The 16,922-nt window shown below is 37.4% G+C and overlaps 1 protein-coding gene across 1 annotated transcript in view; it reads left to right on the top strand.

Moving 5' to 3' along the window:
- LOC104406895 (dystonin-like) overlaps positions 1 to 16,922 on the top strand; it is a 69,877-nt gene that overhangs the window by 45,921 nt on the left and 7,034 nt on the right. Inside the window, exons 29-39 of the mRNA XM_010016011.1 lie at positions 1,381 to 1,575; positions 2,773 to 2,901; positions 6,254 to 6,397; positions 7,231 to 7,419; positions 8,187 to 8,316; positions 9,095 to 9,258; positions 9,610 to 9,772; positions 11,238 to 11,392; positions 11,559 to 11,633; positions 12,501 to 12,518; positions 14,793 to 14,910. Of these exons, the coding sequence (XP_010014313.1) occupies positions 1,381 to 1,575; positions 2,773 to 2,901; positions 6,254 to 6,397; positions 7,231 to 7,419; positions 8,187 to 8,316; positions 9,095 to 9,258; positions 9,610 to 9,772; positions 11,238 to 11,392; positions 11,559 to 11,633; positions 12,501 to 12,518; positions 14,793 to 14,910 (1,480 nt within the window). The remainder of the gene's footprint in view (positions 1 to 1,380; positions 1,576 to 2,772; positions 2,902 to 6,253; positions 6,398 to 7,230; positions 7,420 to 8,186; positions 8,317 to 9,094; positions 9,259 to 9,609; positions 9,773 to 11,237; positions 11,393 to 11,558; positions 11,634 to 12,500; positions 12,519 to 14,792; positions 14,911 to 16,922) is intronic.

Genomic DNA, 16,922 nt, shown 5'->3' with positions numbered 1-16,922 from the left:
GCTATCTTTATTTGGCTATTTAGTAGTTTTTAGAAACAGTTTTGGAACACAAACGTGATCAACAATGGAAGATGCTATAAAACATACATGGAAGAAAACAACTGTTAGTGACATTAACACCAGTTAGCATTGAGATACTCTCTTTAATGCTGCTATCCTGTGTGTTTATGAATATCGTGTCAAAAGTCACAAGTGTGCATTAATGAATATGTGATGCTGGGCAAGAGGCAGCAAAACTATTTTACTGGAAATCTTTGGGGAGGCAGGGCTTTTTATTTAGTTAATCTGCTAACCAAATGTCCAGGGTACTCACCATGACTACAGCAGCCTTGCAAACCTCTGGGGCTGCTGTATATTCATTGAGAAAAGGAGTTGCAAGGCTTGAGTTATGCATGGGAGTATACTACTATACAACGGACCAGGAAGCCTACATTGGCAAGCCACAGTATTTTGGTACTGAAGTGGTTTTGGAGATGGGAGCAAGTAGGAAGTGCCTCTGAATCCCAGTTCTGCTGTTCAGTATATTGAAAGAAACGGCTGTTAAAGTTAGTGGTATTGCAAAGGCTACACGCAGTTGGAGCTCTGGAGCCTGGGAGGATCATGAGCTGACAGTCCCTCTGTTCATCTGCCAGTGACTTGCAGAATCCAAACACTGTTTAGTGGGGAGAAGGTTTTTTCCCTCATGAAAAAAAGTATTTTGAAACATGGGTTGTCTATAAAAACTAACCTGGAATATTGGGAATTGCTTCTGAAATCCCATTGTATATCACAAGTAAGTCATAGTCAGTACCATGGTGTACTGCAGTCGTCATATATTTTAAGAGCTTCCTTTATGTACCTGGAGCTTGTTCAATCTGCAAATATGAGCATCCTCTCACATAAATATATAAAAATGTGGTGAGATATGCAGCCTTACAGTCAGATCCCAAATGGGGGTTTATTTCTGATTTTCTGATTTTAAACCTTCTAATTTAAACCTTCTGATTTAAACCTTCTTTAAACCATTTTATCTGATCTTTCCCTGCCACGACAATCTTGTACATTAATCAGCATGTCAGATCCGTTGCTTTGATGAAGAGGGTAAAGCCAGCGTGGTAAGGAGGCTAGATTTCCCATGCATTGCATGAAGATGGGTTCTCAGGATCTGTCTGACATTTTCCTGCTGTATTACAGTTTTATTATGATAGGGTAGAGTGTAAATACCTTCATATGGAATCTAATAAGCTGAACTTGTGTGCTTTGCATCACTTAGATGGAATTACTCTTAACTAAACTAAATCTTTATTTCAATTTCTTTTTATAACCGGTAGTTTTTTCTTATTCTTTACATAATTAAGCCTTAATGAGTCAAACGTTTCAAATATATTTGGTGGTGCCTAGGTTTTCCAGAAGGAGCTGGGGAAAAGAACAAGCAGTGTCCAGGCTCTGAAGCGCTCTGCAAGGGAGCTGATAGAAGGCAGTCGTGATGACTCTTCCTGGGTCAAAGTCCAAATGCAGGAGCTGAGCACTCGATGGGAGACAGTTTGTGCTCTATCAGTATCCAAGCAAACACGACTGGAACAGGCTCTTCGGCAGGTAGAGGACTACTAATGGTGCTACATGTACTTTATGCAGCAAAAATACCTTGCAGTCTAATTGCCAAAAATTTAATTTCATTTTCAGTCAATGTCATTCAGTTTAATGTAATTTCATGTGAAAATACTCATTTTCTTGCTCATGTTTTGCTTACCTTGTCTCTATCCCCTTACTACAGCGCGTAAGTAATGCCTCTTAGCATTTATTACTGTTATTAATAGTCTATACCACAAATGCAAAGCAAATGTTTCAAAAACCTTACCATCTAAGGAAGTCACTGAAGATACAGTCAAGCGTGAAGGGTGATTAAGAACTCTGCCCCCTTCACAGGAAGCTGGAGATTGCAATCGCATTTATGTCCTTCGTGCCTTATTGGAAAGAAGTATATTTGTGTACTGAAAACTTGTTTACATTGGCACAATTACACTACACAGTGAAGTGTATTGCAGTAGAAAGGAGCTGTGCACGCAGGAGCTAGAACAGTCTGTGTGTGTCAGTACTGGCTGGTACCAATCCCAAACAAATAGGTCCATCAATATTTTTTCGAAACCTAAGACAATATGGATGTACAGCTCTGCAAAGATGCACTAGCTTGGATTGATGCTGAGTCTGGGCTCCTGCCATCCTGATGTATCCACTATACAAAATTCCTGCCCTGCTTTTCCTAGGGTATTGTGTTTGTCAAGCTCTCCAGTCTCTCAGCAGGCACAATCCGGAGCTACCTCAAACACTAATTGTGTCTGAATATGGCTGCACCCGAAGGTGGAACTCTTGTTTTTCCCAGACGTAAAAGGGTCAGTCACCAGCAGGATGTCCATTCATTTTGCTTAACTGGTGATTTAGGCTATGGAGAAAATACAGTTCTCATCTCCCCAGCTGGTCCATGAAAGCACCTCCCGTGTAATTTGTCAGTGTGAAGGCATGACATTCTTGACTGAGCTGCAAATACACTATAAATCAGATGGCTAAAAGCATGAACAGGCTTTTAGGCTTCGTATAATTTTTTGGGAAGCATGAGATATTTTTACAGTTATGAAAATGCAGTACTGTATATCATTGACTTTTTAATGGAAAGTTAATGTGCCAGTGCTGCTGCATGATTAATGACTCCAAATGTGGGATTAGTCTCCTTGTATAAGCTGCAGTGTGCCTGTCAGATCCCCTTCTGAGTGACCATGACTTCTTGCATTTTAATAGGCAGAAGAATTCCACTCTGTTGTCCATGTCCTTTTGGAGTGGCTGGCAGAGGCAGAGCAGGCTCTTCGTTTCCATGGCGTCCTCCCGGATGATGAAGAGGCCTTGCGTACACTGATAGACCAGCACAGGGTAAGCAAGAAAATGAAGGGGGTGCTCTTCATTTTAATAGGTCTGTTAGAGGGCAGAATAAAGGAAAGGAGGCAAAGTCTGTCCCATCCAGTCCTATGCAGCATCCAGTGTTTGTTTTTACAACTGTCTCTATAGAGAAGAAGTAAAATGGAGTTGACAGTTTGGTGCCTGTACTGGTGTTGGGCTGTTGTTTGAGTCATCTTGGCTTACCAAGAAAATAATGAGCCTTTAGAAAGCTGCTGTAAGCATTTAGAGACAGATACAAACCTCTCTGGAATATATGCTGCCTGACAGTTATAACACAGACTTCTAGCATAGCAAAAGTATGTCTGTCACCTTAGCACCATTGAGCAAAACAGCATATACTTTTCTCTCAAGGACATCTGTAAATGTCAGCAGAATGATGTTATCATCCATTAACCTGCTGTCATGGTGAAACAGCATGCTGTCATACTTCATGTGCTTTAGGTACTGCAATACTGCAGTGCCATAGGTACTGCAGATACTAGATTATAGGACATCAAACTAGCTTTGCAGTAATGAAAAATGCCTAAGTAAGGAACATAGAGGTCATTTACTCTTCAAATAGGAGGATACAAACATACACATTTTTAAGCCCCTATAAAACTCCTTTTGTAAGTGCAGTAGTAATAGTACTAAGGATGTAGTGCCCACAATATTATAGAATAAATTATAAGAATAATGGATTTGTTCATCATTGTTCTGAAGACAGTTGTAACAAAACTTACGGAGAGTGGAAAGCATCCTGTTTAAATTGAGTTTGGGAATATTATTAGGCAGAGTGTGTGCAGGGTACAACTATAATGGTTTGTAACTAAGGACTGCAGACTGCAATGTTTTGAAGTTTTCAGATTTAATTTAGGGACCTGGAAACTGGGTGCTGTTCTTTAGCTGGCAAATGTATGTATGCATCAGTGTCTGCTGACTAATGTTGGCAGTAGCAACCTGCTGTCTCCAGTGCAGTGAAATTTGTCTTTCAGCTGCCTTTCCTCCACATGTGCTTCATCAGTTCCCTTTTATTTATTTATTTTTTTTGTCTTCTGAATACAGAAGAAAGAATTGTCTTAATGAAATCTTATGTGTACTGAAATAATTAGAAAAGAACAGCTTAAAATGCTCCTTCTGCCATGTAGGTTGACCAACAAAATATTTCTGTACAAAAGCTCAGAATTGTGCTGCCAAAGCTAAAGCAATACTTGGAACTTCAGACCAAAGCAAAGTTTGTCTCTGAGAAACACTGTCCAGGTAGGGAGAATAATTGCTAGCTCAACACAACCAAGCTCTGTGTTAGATGTGGCCATACTGTACTTAAAGCTTTTTAGGAGACTTCAGATGATGTTCTCCCAACCACATTTTCTTCTTATAGACATAGAGAAATTTTCAAGCTCAGTATGATTGTGGCACTGTTGCTTTACCACTCAATAAGCAGATATAGAGCAAAATCTCCCTTGAGTAAGTGATCTGTCCTCTTAAGCTTATAACATCAGCTTTCAAGAAATAAAAAAAAAGGAAAATAAGAGAAAATGCAGTGTATGAGTTTTAAATGTAATGTCTGTGTTATAGTGCTGCAATACTAATATCAAAAAATGTATGACTCTCATTATTTAAGTAAATATGAATGTATTTTCTGTTTATCACTGTGATTCTTGTAAAATAGTTTTAATGCATTTGTATCCAGCTACATTTTGAAAGGTTTCTTTGGGATGATATTTTATCCAAATGGTCTTTATGCCCATTACTGATTTTCTTTTCTTCAACACTGCGTATGATTTAATGAATTCCATCTCAGGCAGAGAAGTTTCTGTCACTTGCCAAACTCTCTAGGGACTGAGAGGTGTGGTGGGTTAATGCACTGCATTAGTTAAGGAGAAGCATCCCATCACCTCTTTTGTAAACGCATCTATATCACTGGACTGTCTGAGTTCAATTCAATTAGTATCCATTACTGAAAGAAATCTTAATAGACTGTATGGAGTGTGTCATAGATTTACAGTTTGAGATATTATAGTACAGTTGTTCAGGGAAAACAATGTTGTTGTTGCCTCTTTTTTTTCCTGGCCCTGACTCATTTTGATACTCTCAGTAAAACCCATCTTGGCTTTTCAAAAGCATTTTGAACTGAAATACTGTAAGAACTCCTATGTTTTTGACAGAGGGACTGCTATTATGATTGGGTCTTGAACTCTGACATTAATTTAAGCTTAAGTTAGTTAGTAACAAATCTCTTTAAATATACAGCCTATCTATTCCAGGCTTTCAGAACAAGGTAGAAGAGGTTATTTCTTTTACACTTTTCTGTCATAATAGCTTCATATTTACTTTGTAAAGACCCAGAATAGTGTCATTATGAGTTGTTGTAGAATCTGGTTTTACACTGTTTAGGTGACTGTGAATTTTCTAGACTCTGACTTGGCTGATCTTTAATTTCTGGAATCCAAAATAGTCCTTCGTGGATGGAGAGAGGAAGGGTTAAATTTTCAGAGACATGTTTCCATTTTGTAGCCCAGTTAAAGATGTTAAAATGAAACAAAAAATTCCACTAGGCACTTAAACAACATTTAGGCAGAACAAAATAGTCAGACTAGTAAAACTATTATAGTAATAAAAAGTAATAATAAAAGTAGTAAAAACCAAATCAAAACAGGAAACACAAACTACAGAAAGGATGAGGAAAGTCCTTCAGAGGTTTTTTTGCTGTTTCCCACCCCTCCATACACATCCATTTCTGGCTTTGCCACCCTTTCCTCTGCTGGACTCCCTAAGAACATCAGTGGCTATGAGCTTGGATGTCTAAAGCTGTAAACATCCTTTTGCTTTTGCAAGATCTTTCCCACATGGTAGAGCCCCTGAAAACAGCTGGTTAATTAGCAGCCTCTGTCCCTGTTATTGCTGTATCTCTCCCCCTCAGCTGCTGAGTTACACACTTGTGTTAGTTTAGTATAGCTGCTCCTGAAGTCCTCTATTTTCTTGTCTGAGCATGTAATTACAGTTGGTCATTTCCAGCCTCTGCTAGGAGCTGGATAGTTTATTATGAAGAATTATGGTAATTGACAGACAAAGCAAGTCATCTGAAATGTTGCCAATAATGATTCTAACATTCCTACAGTCGATTTACAGCACTTCTAAAATGCTGTGCTTTTCCTTCTGTTTTTAATAACAACGTGTGTCTTTTCAGTAATTACAGTATGGTGGACTTCTAAGGAGTGGCAAGCTGGAGTGAACATTTTAGAGCTTCATTTATACTTTATGTGGAACAAGCTTTTTAAACATTTTCAACTTTTCTCTTGCAAATTTTGTCAACATCTAATTGAAATTATTACCTCTGGTTTAGGAATTCATGAAGAAACTGGAAGAGAAAAAGACCGAACTGAATAAAGCAACAAGTATGGGAGAAGCTATCCTAGCTATCTGCCACCCAGACTCCATCACCACCATTAAGCACTGGATAACAATCATCAGAGCCAGGTTTGAAGAGGTCAGTATATGTCAAGCAATCTTCATTGCAACAGTCCATCTTTGGAACATAGCTGACAACTAACATGGTAGTTACACTGGGAGAAAATGATCCAGCTGTTGAGAACTAAACATTTAAAATACCCGCAATGATGGATGTGAATACCAGGCTTCCTTAGGTTTTATTTCAAAATTTACAGGGCTTTAAGAACTAAAGCAGATGGTCAGTCTTCTTTGTATGTATTAAAGGAAGTACTGCCTGACACTTCCCATGTGAAGAAAGCCAATAGTTTTGGGGGGAGAAACTTAGAAGTTGCAAAGGAAAGATAATACAGGAAAATTTGAAACATTTTCTGATTGCATTAGGGAGGATTTCAGTCCAGCATAATCTAGATGATTTCCAAATGATACGAGTGGCTACAAGTAGGTCTCAGAGGGTGTACTGCACTCTTGACTGCTAAGGTGGTATTTTCTGTGTATATTATGTTTAAAGAAAATCAGAATACTGTTGTAAGTGAAGTATGGTTTCAGGAGTGCCCAGGAGGAACACCAAATCCTGTATATTTAACTAACTTACACGTATTGTTTAGTAACTTTCTTAATATGTTGCCTGAACAAGCTATTTATTGCATTTAACAGCACCTCATCCTGAATATCTGTGGGAAAAATGGTTGAACTGGGAATTCTAGTTGCTTAGCACCTTTAGTGATAAGTCACTACATCTAGCACCTTTGATAATCAAACATCAGTAGGTCTGGGAGGAAGCTCTGGGTTTACAGTTAGCAGAGCAGTTTTGAATACATTTGAAAAAAGTTTCAGATGTGCACATATTCATACATTGGTTCTTTTATCAAGGTCTTAGCGTGGGCTAAACAACATCAACAGAGACTGGCAGGAGCTCTGGCTGGGCTTATTGCTAACCAGGAACTGCTGGAAGCCTTACTGTCCTGGTTGCAGTGGGCAGAGGCTACCCTTACTGAAAAAGATAAAGAGGTTATCCCCCAGGAGATCGAGGAAGTTAAAGCACTTATAGCTGAACATCAGGTAAGGCATGAAAAGTGACACTTGTCCTACACATTCCACAAATGCTGCTCACATTTCAGCTGGGCTTCCTGATCAAGTGTGAATCTCTCCTTAGCTGTTTTCTCTCCTAGTAATCAAATCCCTTTTCAGATACTCATTTGTGTGGTTTGTATGTGTATGATGTGGTTGTAGTTCATTCAACAGAGGTAAAAAACCAAACAAATAAAAATGCAGTGCCACATTCTAAAAGCAAACCTACAACTCTGCATAGGAACAAGAGTAATAATAAAAAAACTCCACATGAAACATATGATAATGCTGCTACCTTAAGAACTAGTGTTGCAATGGGGCTTGAGTGATTGAATTTGAAAAATAGGGTTATGAAGTGCCAGAGGAGCTGCTGGTGCAGTGAATACTCACAGACTTAGTCCAGCTTACACATCAGAGCTACCTCACTTCTATGAACTGCAGTCTGGACAGCAGGGAACACCCGAGTATTCAGAGTTAGAATTCCTTTATAATCACCTCACCATACACAGTTACCAAAGGAGTTTGACAGACTTTTTTTCAGATTTAGCCTTCCATTAAAAGCCAGGCTATAGTGGTCTTAAAAGCTTATACTACGAATTTTTCTTGCCTACAAAGTCTCTCTGTTTTTCGTGAAGCTGGCATTTTAAGAGGATTTTTGTGCCATTTTTGAAACGTTAGTGTTTTGCTATTTTATGTGTTTTTCATTCCTGTGGTCGCTTTTGTGAACTTCTAATTAAAACCACCTATATCTATTGCAGACATTCATGGAGGAAATGACCAGAAAGCAACCTGATGTGGATAAAGTTACAAAGACCTACAAAAGAAAGGCACTTGAACCCACTCCAGTACAATCTCATATTCCTGTCCTTGATAAGGGGAGAGCAGGAAGTAAGTAATGAAGTATTTTCAGGCATTGCTCTATCTATAAAGATAACGGATTACTAATAATTGAATAGGTTTGATTGGCTTCTAGCGAAAGAGGGTGAAATTCTCTGGGCCGATTTTTCTAATTCTCTCTCATTTTTAATTGTGAGGAAATTTCTCGTAGCAAACTTGTCTTTTTAAATTTTGTCCTATACTTCTTGAATACCTATTTTTAAAGTGTGCAGCTTTCATGTGCTGTTATATATCCAAGAGTGTGCACTTGCTAAGCCTTTGCAAATCTACCATTATCTGAAAGTGCAAACAGCTTCTTTTACATAAAGATGTAGAGACAAAATTTTTGCTCTTACTGTCTATGGAAATTATATGTATTCAATTAGAAAGTGTGTTCAGTGAAGTTGAATGGAAGGTGAATCATCAAGTGAGGAAATTGCTTTTTGTATTTTTAGATATACTTACCCATTGTGTTTTATTCTTACCCATATATTGAACCTGCTTCTAAAATCAGGTTGTTTACCTTGCAGCTCTCTGAGAGGTTTGCAGATATTTAATTTAGCCTGTGCAGCTTCACTGATGCAGCCACTACTAGCTGCTTCTGGCTAGACAAAAAGTACTTTAACCACGATACGGTTGTTCCCCAGCAATGGTTAAAATCAAAATCCCATTAGATGGAATCATCAGGATATGGACTCATTATTTGGGACAGGGAAGTCAAGTATCCTTCATGTGAATGTTTGTTTTGTTTGAGCTGGGTGAAAATACACATTTTGTCATGTTTTAATAGGGAAGCGTTCCCCAACACCAGGCATATATCCATCAGCAGCCCAGGCACAAATTGAAACCAAGAATCCACGGGTGAACCTTCTAGTCAGCAAATGGCAGCAAGTCTGGCTTCTGGCCTTGGAGAGAAGAAGAAAACTTAATGATGCCTTGGACAGACTTGAAGAGGTCAGAAAAGGACTGTACAGAATATACGTAATTCTTGCATAATTTTGTGTACCCTAATTTAGGGTAAATGAAATCATTACACTGATTAGATTGTCAATACTGTAAACAACTTCTGTGTTTGTTGTGGTATACTGTACAGTACAGTTAACTGAAAACACCAATACACGTGATTTAACATGCTTTAAAAGCTGTCACTCTCATTTCAAATGTGAGGAGTTAAGATGTTTACAATGCTCATATAGGTTCCCAAAGAAGCAGCTATTCAAAAGAATGCAATTGCCATCTGCCTCACTGATTTTTTCTAGACTGATTAATTTCAACTGAAAAAAGTTCTTTCTCTGTTTTATTAAGCTGAGAGAATTTGCCAACTTTGATTTTGATATTTGGAGGAAAAAATACATGCGATGGATGAACCATAAGAAGTCTCGTGTGATGGACTTCTTTAGAAGGATTGATAAAGATCAGGATGGAAAGATAACAAGGCAAGAATTTATCGATGGAATTCTTTCTTCAAGTAAGTTTTAAAATTACTGTTGAACTTGGAACAAACCTCGCATGAAGTCTTACTGTCTGCATAGTATACCGTATGCAGTTTCTTGTTAGAAGGTCACAGATTTTGCTTGTGAAGTCATTAATTATGATTATTTTAGTCTGTAGTTATTTTACATGAAAATATTTCTAGATTCGAGAACCTCTTTTTTGTTCTTTTACATTCTGAATCAGATTACAAATGTCACATTTATATTATTGGCTAATTAATAGTTTCCTAGGCTCAGATTGTCATTCCTACAGTACACTAGCCACTTTAGCAATTACTTTTCATTGACAAATCAAAATAGTAAAACGTACCTTATAAAACCTGTAATTTTCAAAGGCTGTTCGTATGATTTTGATTAAAGAATTTACATGGACTAGTTTTGGTAATAGAAGGAAATCATGTAACTTCTGAAACTGGTGTTCCCATGTACCATGGCCATATTCATATACCTGTATAATGAGGATCAAAATGCCAAGCAGTCAAACTGGGAAGGCGCTTTTCCTAGGTTTCCTGATAGATTGGTATTCCTTGGGTATGCACAGTTGGTGTAATGTAATCCTTGCACATCATGTCTGTGTGTGATCATGTTACCCTTTAGCAACTGACTTCTAACAGCTAAGAGCCTACTACTTAAAATAGTCTTTTATCTTCAGGTCATGGTGACTTCTGCTTTGAGCAGTGGAAATTCAGAATTCGGCTGTTTTTAGCATCTCATGTTAAAGTTACTCAGTTTGAGAATATTGTAGTGTATATATTTCCCCCCTGCTTCAGGAAATGCAATAACATTGTCCCTATACATGTACGTTGCTGTTTTGCATGAATTGACAGAAGTTGGTAAAAAAACCCTGATACCACCAAGTTACTCATTTAATTCAGTTGGTATCAACTTAGAACTGCTGAATACTGGTGATATAATCCCTGTTCACCATCTTGAAATTTTCTTTAACCATTTTGCAAAGAACCTCTCTGTGGGTTAACATTCTGTTGCTGTGAACTCCATCTAAAGAAGGATTTCACAAAACACCATGCATGTTTCTGCAGTGGAAAGGCCTTGCATTCCAAATTTAATTAGCAGTGAAACTGTCACTTGACCTTTCCTCACTAATAATTTGTCTTGTTAATTTGTGCTATTTTATGCACTTTGAAGGTCAAAATGTTAAAAAAAATACACATCTTACAGTTTAATATGTACCCTCACTGTGTCTCTCTTCAAGCCACACTGTGATACTTATTTTAATCCAATATCTAGATAAACACTAGAAATACTTTTTTTTTTTTTCTCAGAAAGATTCCTTCACTCATTTGAATGTCCTTGGTTTTTTATAAGCATTATTTGTCACCTAGTGTCTAAAAACCTTTTAATATTTGTGATAAAGCCTAGCATTGTAGTGGGATTAGAAAGCCAAAAACCTTAGCTTTTGTTGCTGTCTTTCCCTTACAGAATTCCCAACAAGCCGACTTGAAATGAGTGCTGTTGCAGATATTTTTGATAGAGATGGTGATGGATATATTGACTATTATGAATTTGTAGCAGCTCTTCATCCAAACAAGGATGCATACAAACCTCTCACAGACGCGGACAAAATTGAAGATGAGGTACATTCTCTGCTTTCTTAGGTCATACTCTCTTCTACAGGGGTCATGTTTTCTAATAATGAATTTTATTTTCACTCCTGTATAATTTGAAGCTTACCAGCTACACAAATCTTTAGAAATGTGGTATTTGCAGTAAAGTAATTCTCCAGTTGTAATTTTTTTGCAGGTTACGAGGCAGGTAGCTAAATGTAAATGCGCAAAACGATTTCAAGTGGAACAGATTGGGGATAACAAGTACAGGGTAAGTCTTCTAAGGACCTTCTTAGTTCTTTCAGCTTAAAGATTCTTTCTAAGACATGTTTTAAGCAAGGGATGAGACTATATTAATTTACAGGATTTTTGTATGACAGTGACAGATTTTTTTCTTCAAGCTTGTCTAAATTTTATGTTTTTTTCTTGTTAGAAAATATAGGTGAAGAATATGGGAAAATGCTGCTGCTTGTATTTATTTTTGCTGAAATTACTGAAGCTTGTTTTCAGTGTATGGGGGTTTTTTAAAAGCTAGCTGCACACACATGTGCATATATACATACAACAGCTCCTTAAAAGCCAATCGTTCTGCCTGGATACCCAAAGTGTTTAAACTATAGCTGATTTTCTATTAGTTCTATAAAAACAGTGACTGATATTTTCCTGTGGTATTGTGTTATACTTCAAAGATCTTTTACCAAAGCACATTTAATCACTTCTGTCCTCCCTTGTTGTTTTATTAGAGCACACTGTTCCTTCTGAAGTGTAAGATGCATTAGAAATCTGCAGAAAAAAATTAGATCATAGGAAAATAAATATCACATTGTCGAGAAAGATCTGCTACCCCTAGATTCAATAACCAGAACAATTTCAGATGAAATACTCAATATTTGGCCAAGAGAGATTACTAAATACTTGTAGATTATTTTAAAAGACCACAGAAACAGCAATGGGAAGGCAACAAAGGCCTTGAATATTTTCCAGTATTCAGTCTCTGGATGGCTAGATACCTGCTCATCTCTGTAGTAGATACTTTATTTAGAATGTCTAATGTGTTAGTTTGCATGTGTTCTAGAACCATATAGAGAATTTCCTGTAAACTAATCGTGTCTTTCTTCCATTTTTCATTTCTTATCAGTTCTTCCTGGGAAATCAGGTATAAACCAGTGGAATGTGTTATGAAGTTTCTTTTTCTTTCTTCTTTTTTTTTCCCCCCCTAACACATAGTGGTTTAAGCTTGCAATGATCAGTCTTGCCATCCTTTCATCTTCAGCTAATTCATTGCTGGTCAGCTGTGGTGTTTCTTTATATGCTATGGAGCGTTCCTTGTCTCAGGATCCCTTCTCTTCAATCCTTCATCTGCTTTCTCTGGCCATTTTCTTCATTAAGGAGATTACTTTTAAAGGAACCAGATAATGGTCAGCAGCAATTCCACTAGTAAAAAATCTTAAGCATTTAAACTACAATTTTAGAATTACTATTATTTTATCAGTTTTCAGGTTTATAGTGGAATGCTTCAAAATTCTGTGTTGCATTTTTTAAAGGCTAATAGCAGTAAACAGATCCCAATGTCATATCACTTATTCATTGCCCATTAGGCAAAAGATACTTTCATTTTCATCACTATACAAATCAAGCAGACTGATCAGGAACCTAGCTGATTGTTGGCATTTTATGTACTAACAGAGTGAATCATTAAATACTTGTTGTATGGCTGTTGTCAAGAACAGGCCTTTTTGTAGTTTAAACTAGACTTTTACGTTTTTCCCTCTGATTAGTTGAAACAATGCGAAATCCTGTTCAGGGAAAGTTGGTATCCAGTCTGTTTTAAGAAAGAAATGGACTGAGTTACCGTTAAGAAAAATGCTTTTGATAGATACCTGTGTTACTTTCCAGGAGACCCACTGTGTCTGATCCTTTATATAGTTGTCTAATGGGGTCTAACTGAAGAATTAAACTAGGATGGAGAAAAATAAGGACAAGAAAAAGGTATCTGTAGAACTTCTAGAAAAAATTCTCTAGAAACAAGGCAATGAAAATAAGCAGCATCAATTCAGATGTAATTTTTTTTAACTTTGATCTACGTATATAAAACTGTTCTATGTTCAGCACATATTGAATGCATTATTAAAAAGCCCTTACGAATAATGCTCATATGAATGTTCTTATAACACAAAATTTATTATTGAATTAAGTGGCAACTTTGCTTTTGTTTGGTTCCTAAAAGTAATATTCCTTTAAACTTACTCTCTCTTCTTGGCTTAAGTAGTACCAAATAACTAAAGTTATTTTACAAGCAGGGAGCATGTTTGCGTGGTTTGCATTTAAAGCATTTCAGTCCCCTCGTGGGAGCAAGTAGGTACAATTGAACTATGGCCAGCCTTCTCCAGGGGTCAGAGATTATCCCAAGGAGTTGTATTTGACTTTCTTTGGTTTCAGCGAGTCCTCTGTATGATGGCGTGAGAATGCATTGCAGTTGGCCCTATGATCCAATACAAAAATAAATGTTTTAGTGGCATTGGCTAAAAAGTACTGAATTCTTCTGGTTAGTTTTCATAAGATTATGGGGTCAACATTTTGGTCATGTTTTATTTGATCTGGATTTGGGCAGAGATACTGCATAGGTTTTGCTATACGGGTTTCAAGAGCAAAACATACATTAGGCCTGGCCATCAGCCCTAAAGAAGAATGGGCTAGTACCAGAGTTAGTATGAAACAGGTTTTTGTGCATCTCTGAACTGTGAAGAACCTCAATGTGTAGACAAAAGAGTGATAAACAGTTTATAACAAAGGATAGTAGTAATAACAAAGGACAAAGGACAGTAATGATAGCTATCGATCATTCATTGCTTCTTTGATGTTCCCTTCCCCACATGCACCTCACTATAGGTGACCAGCATAAATGCTGTACATGAAAATATTCCTATAAATGAATCAGTTGGTAGAACGGTGCAATACGTGTAATGCATTGGATTTCCAGCCCACATACTGATTGTTTAAAGTGATGCTGCCTTCCTTTCAGCTGACATTAAAATGTAGACTGTTGCAGAAAAGAGTTTGCTTAAGATCTTAACCGTGAGATAATGAAAATAAGTCTTCATTAATCTGCACAAACACCAAACATAACCAATTAAATAATGTGTTACTAATTTTGCTTCCTTTATGAGCTCATTATATTTGAGAATCAAGCATAAAATTAAACCTGAGATTCTTTCTTACCGTCCTGCCATCTCCTTTGGATTAATGCAGCGGCATCTGATTTGAAATCTTAACAGCTTTAGTAACCTGCATAAATAAATCTGATTTTTAGCATTTACTAATAATTAAATATCAAAACAAACTTTTTAAAGTGTCTAATTCTTAACCTATCAGTGCTGAGCTACATCTGAACAACCAAGAACCTCAGACTGTTGTTTGATTTTTGTTGCAGTTTGGTGACTCTCAACAACTGCGCCTTGTTCGTATCCTAAGAAGTACAGTCATGGTTCGTGTTGGAGGTGGCTGGATGGCACTGGATGAGTTCTTAGTGAAAAACGATCCTTGCAGGGGTATGTAGCACAACTGTTAAAATGGACATGCAGACAATTATTTGGATACAATCACTGTTCATTGTCTCAAGGTGGAGATTGAATTGTATAAAATGGCAGTTCTGTAAACATCATCTCACTAAATGTCACGTAATGATCTGTTTTTTGTAAACTTTAAATCCCATGGTTGAAATCCTCTTCAGTTGCACTGATGTATGTCCAGAATGATTGTGGTCTCTTCTACACAGTTCCTCCAGCATTAGAGTATTGTAAATAAGAACTGATCTTGACCTAGATAGAGTTTATGGCATGTATACTGCTTGTATGACTTGGCAGAAATAGCACAGAGAAATGTCCAAAAAACCTCCTCAACAAGAGAGAAATTTTAAGGCAGTAATTCAAAATAAGGCAATTGAATCAAAGAATAACAACCAATAAAGTCTTCTCTGGCCAGTGGCTCCACCCAGGCTTCCAGGCTCTGCCTTTGTGGCACTGTCTTTTCATTGGCATCCTCCCCAGAACCACTTTGCAGAGCCCTGAGCCTTGTATAAAGCTTGGAAAATGCTCTGGTCAGAATGACTTTGTACTCTGGGGAAGTAGGGAGTGCTCTGTCACCATGCCCACCAGGGCGTTGTATTCAGTGCATTGTTTTATCAGTACACAGCAACGTTAATGACATCGTAGTTTGTCAGAAAGCTTACTTCTGTAGTGGGGAAAGTAGACTCTGTCTGACATTGTTCTTGGAGAAGCCATTGGAGATACAAAAGAAGCCATTTGTGAGGGGAGCTGGAGAGATAAAAGTCAAATAGTAGGCAGAGTAGTAAAATTGCAGGAAGTATAACAATGACTATGTTCAAAGTGAGCTGAAATTCTCCAACTGGGTAATTCTATACTAGCAGCATTAAATTTACTGCCTTTTTATCTTTTGGAAGTTCTGTAGAATCCCAATATTGTAATAGCACAAGAACAGTACAAAGGCGTTCAGGAGAGGCAAGTGAGCTAGCGAAGGCAGACATCAACTGTCCTGAAAGGCCTTAATCCAGTGTCAGCTATCTCATAATGCTTCTGCTTTGGGATGAAGGTTTCTAAACAGCATGATAGAGAACTTTGAGAGGGTGTAGAGTTTGTATTTGTAGCAATTGTCATACCAAGTCCAAGGATATTAAATCCAAAAAGAAGCTACCACAAACCCCCATTAAATCTGAAAAGAAGCAACCATAAAACCTCTCAAGGGCTGTCAGTGTGCCCCTAAGGCCTAGAAACCTTTGTCTACAGGCTTAAAAGGTACCCATAAAATTTATTATCATACTATCATAAAAGAGCTGTCATAGCCTTATAATGACACCTGAGTTTTTAAGCAGTAATAACAGTAGTCCTTTTGGTTACCAACATATTACATATATTGTTTATTAAAGAAATGTAATGGTAAAATTACATTTATTGGCATTAGGCCACAGGTATAACTGAAATTTAGCACCTGATTCTGCACCTACTACTATAGGAAAGTCATTTATGCCTGCAGAGTTATCCTTACTTTATAGCTTTCTACTCCTGTTTCTCAAAAGTGCAGGGTAGAGGGAGATGAAATGTGCCTCAAAATATCTGACTTCATTCGTTAGTTTTGATGTATCCCAAACATTTTCTCAGGCCTATTGACAGGTAGACTGGTGTAATTCCCACCTGGGTTGACACAGAAAGATACAGTACTTAATAACTCTTGAATTAATTGGAATTCCTTATTACTGTCAGATTAAGAGGTCTTTGGAACTTTATCCCCTCTTCTTTAATAAACCTTGTATTCTATGTATCTGTATAGTATTTTCTATAGTACTTTATCCCTTTTTCGTGGAAATACATGAGCAGATGAGAAAGTCAGCACAGTGAGTCTAAAGGAATGCTAATCTCTGTAAAAACATCTGGACACTGGACATGGTGCACTGGTACCTAATCCTAGTCTTGTGGAAGTCAGTGGTGCAAAGTAGTCGTTAACGTCAGTGGTGCAGTTTCAGGCTGTTCCGTAAGCACTTCGCCTA

This window comes from Nestor notabilis, unplaced genomic scaffold, assembly GCF_000696875.1.
Source record: "Nestor notabilis isolate BGI_N333 unplaced genomic scaffold, ASM69687v1 scaffold15106, whole genome shotgun sequence".
Taxonomy (NCBI): domain Eukaryota; kingdom Metazoa; phylum Chordata; class Aves; order Psittaciformes; family Psittacidae; genus Nestor; species Nestor notabilis.
The sequence above is the reverse complement of the archived record's forward strand: the minus strand, read 5'-3'. Positions and strand labels throughout refer to the sequence as shown.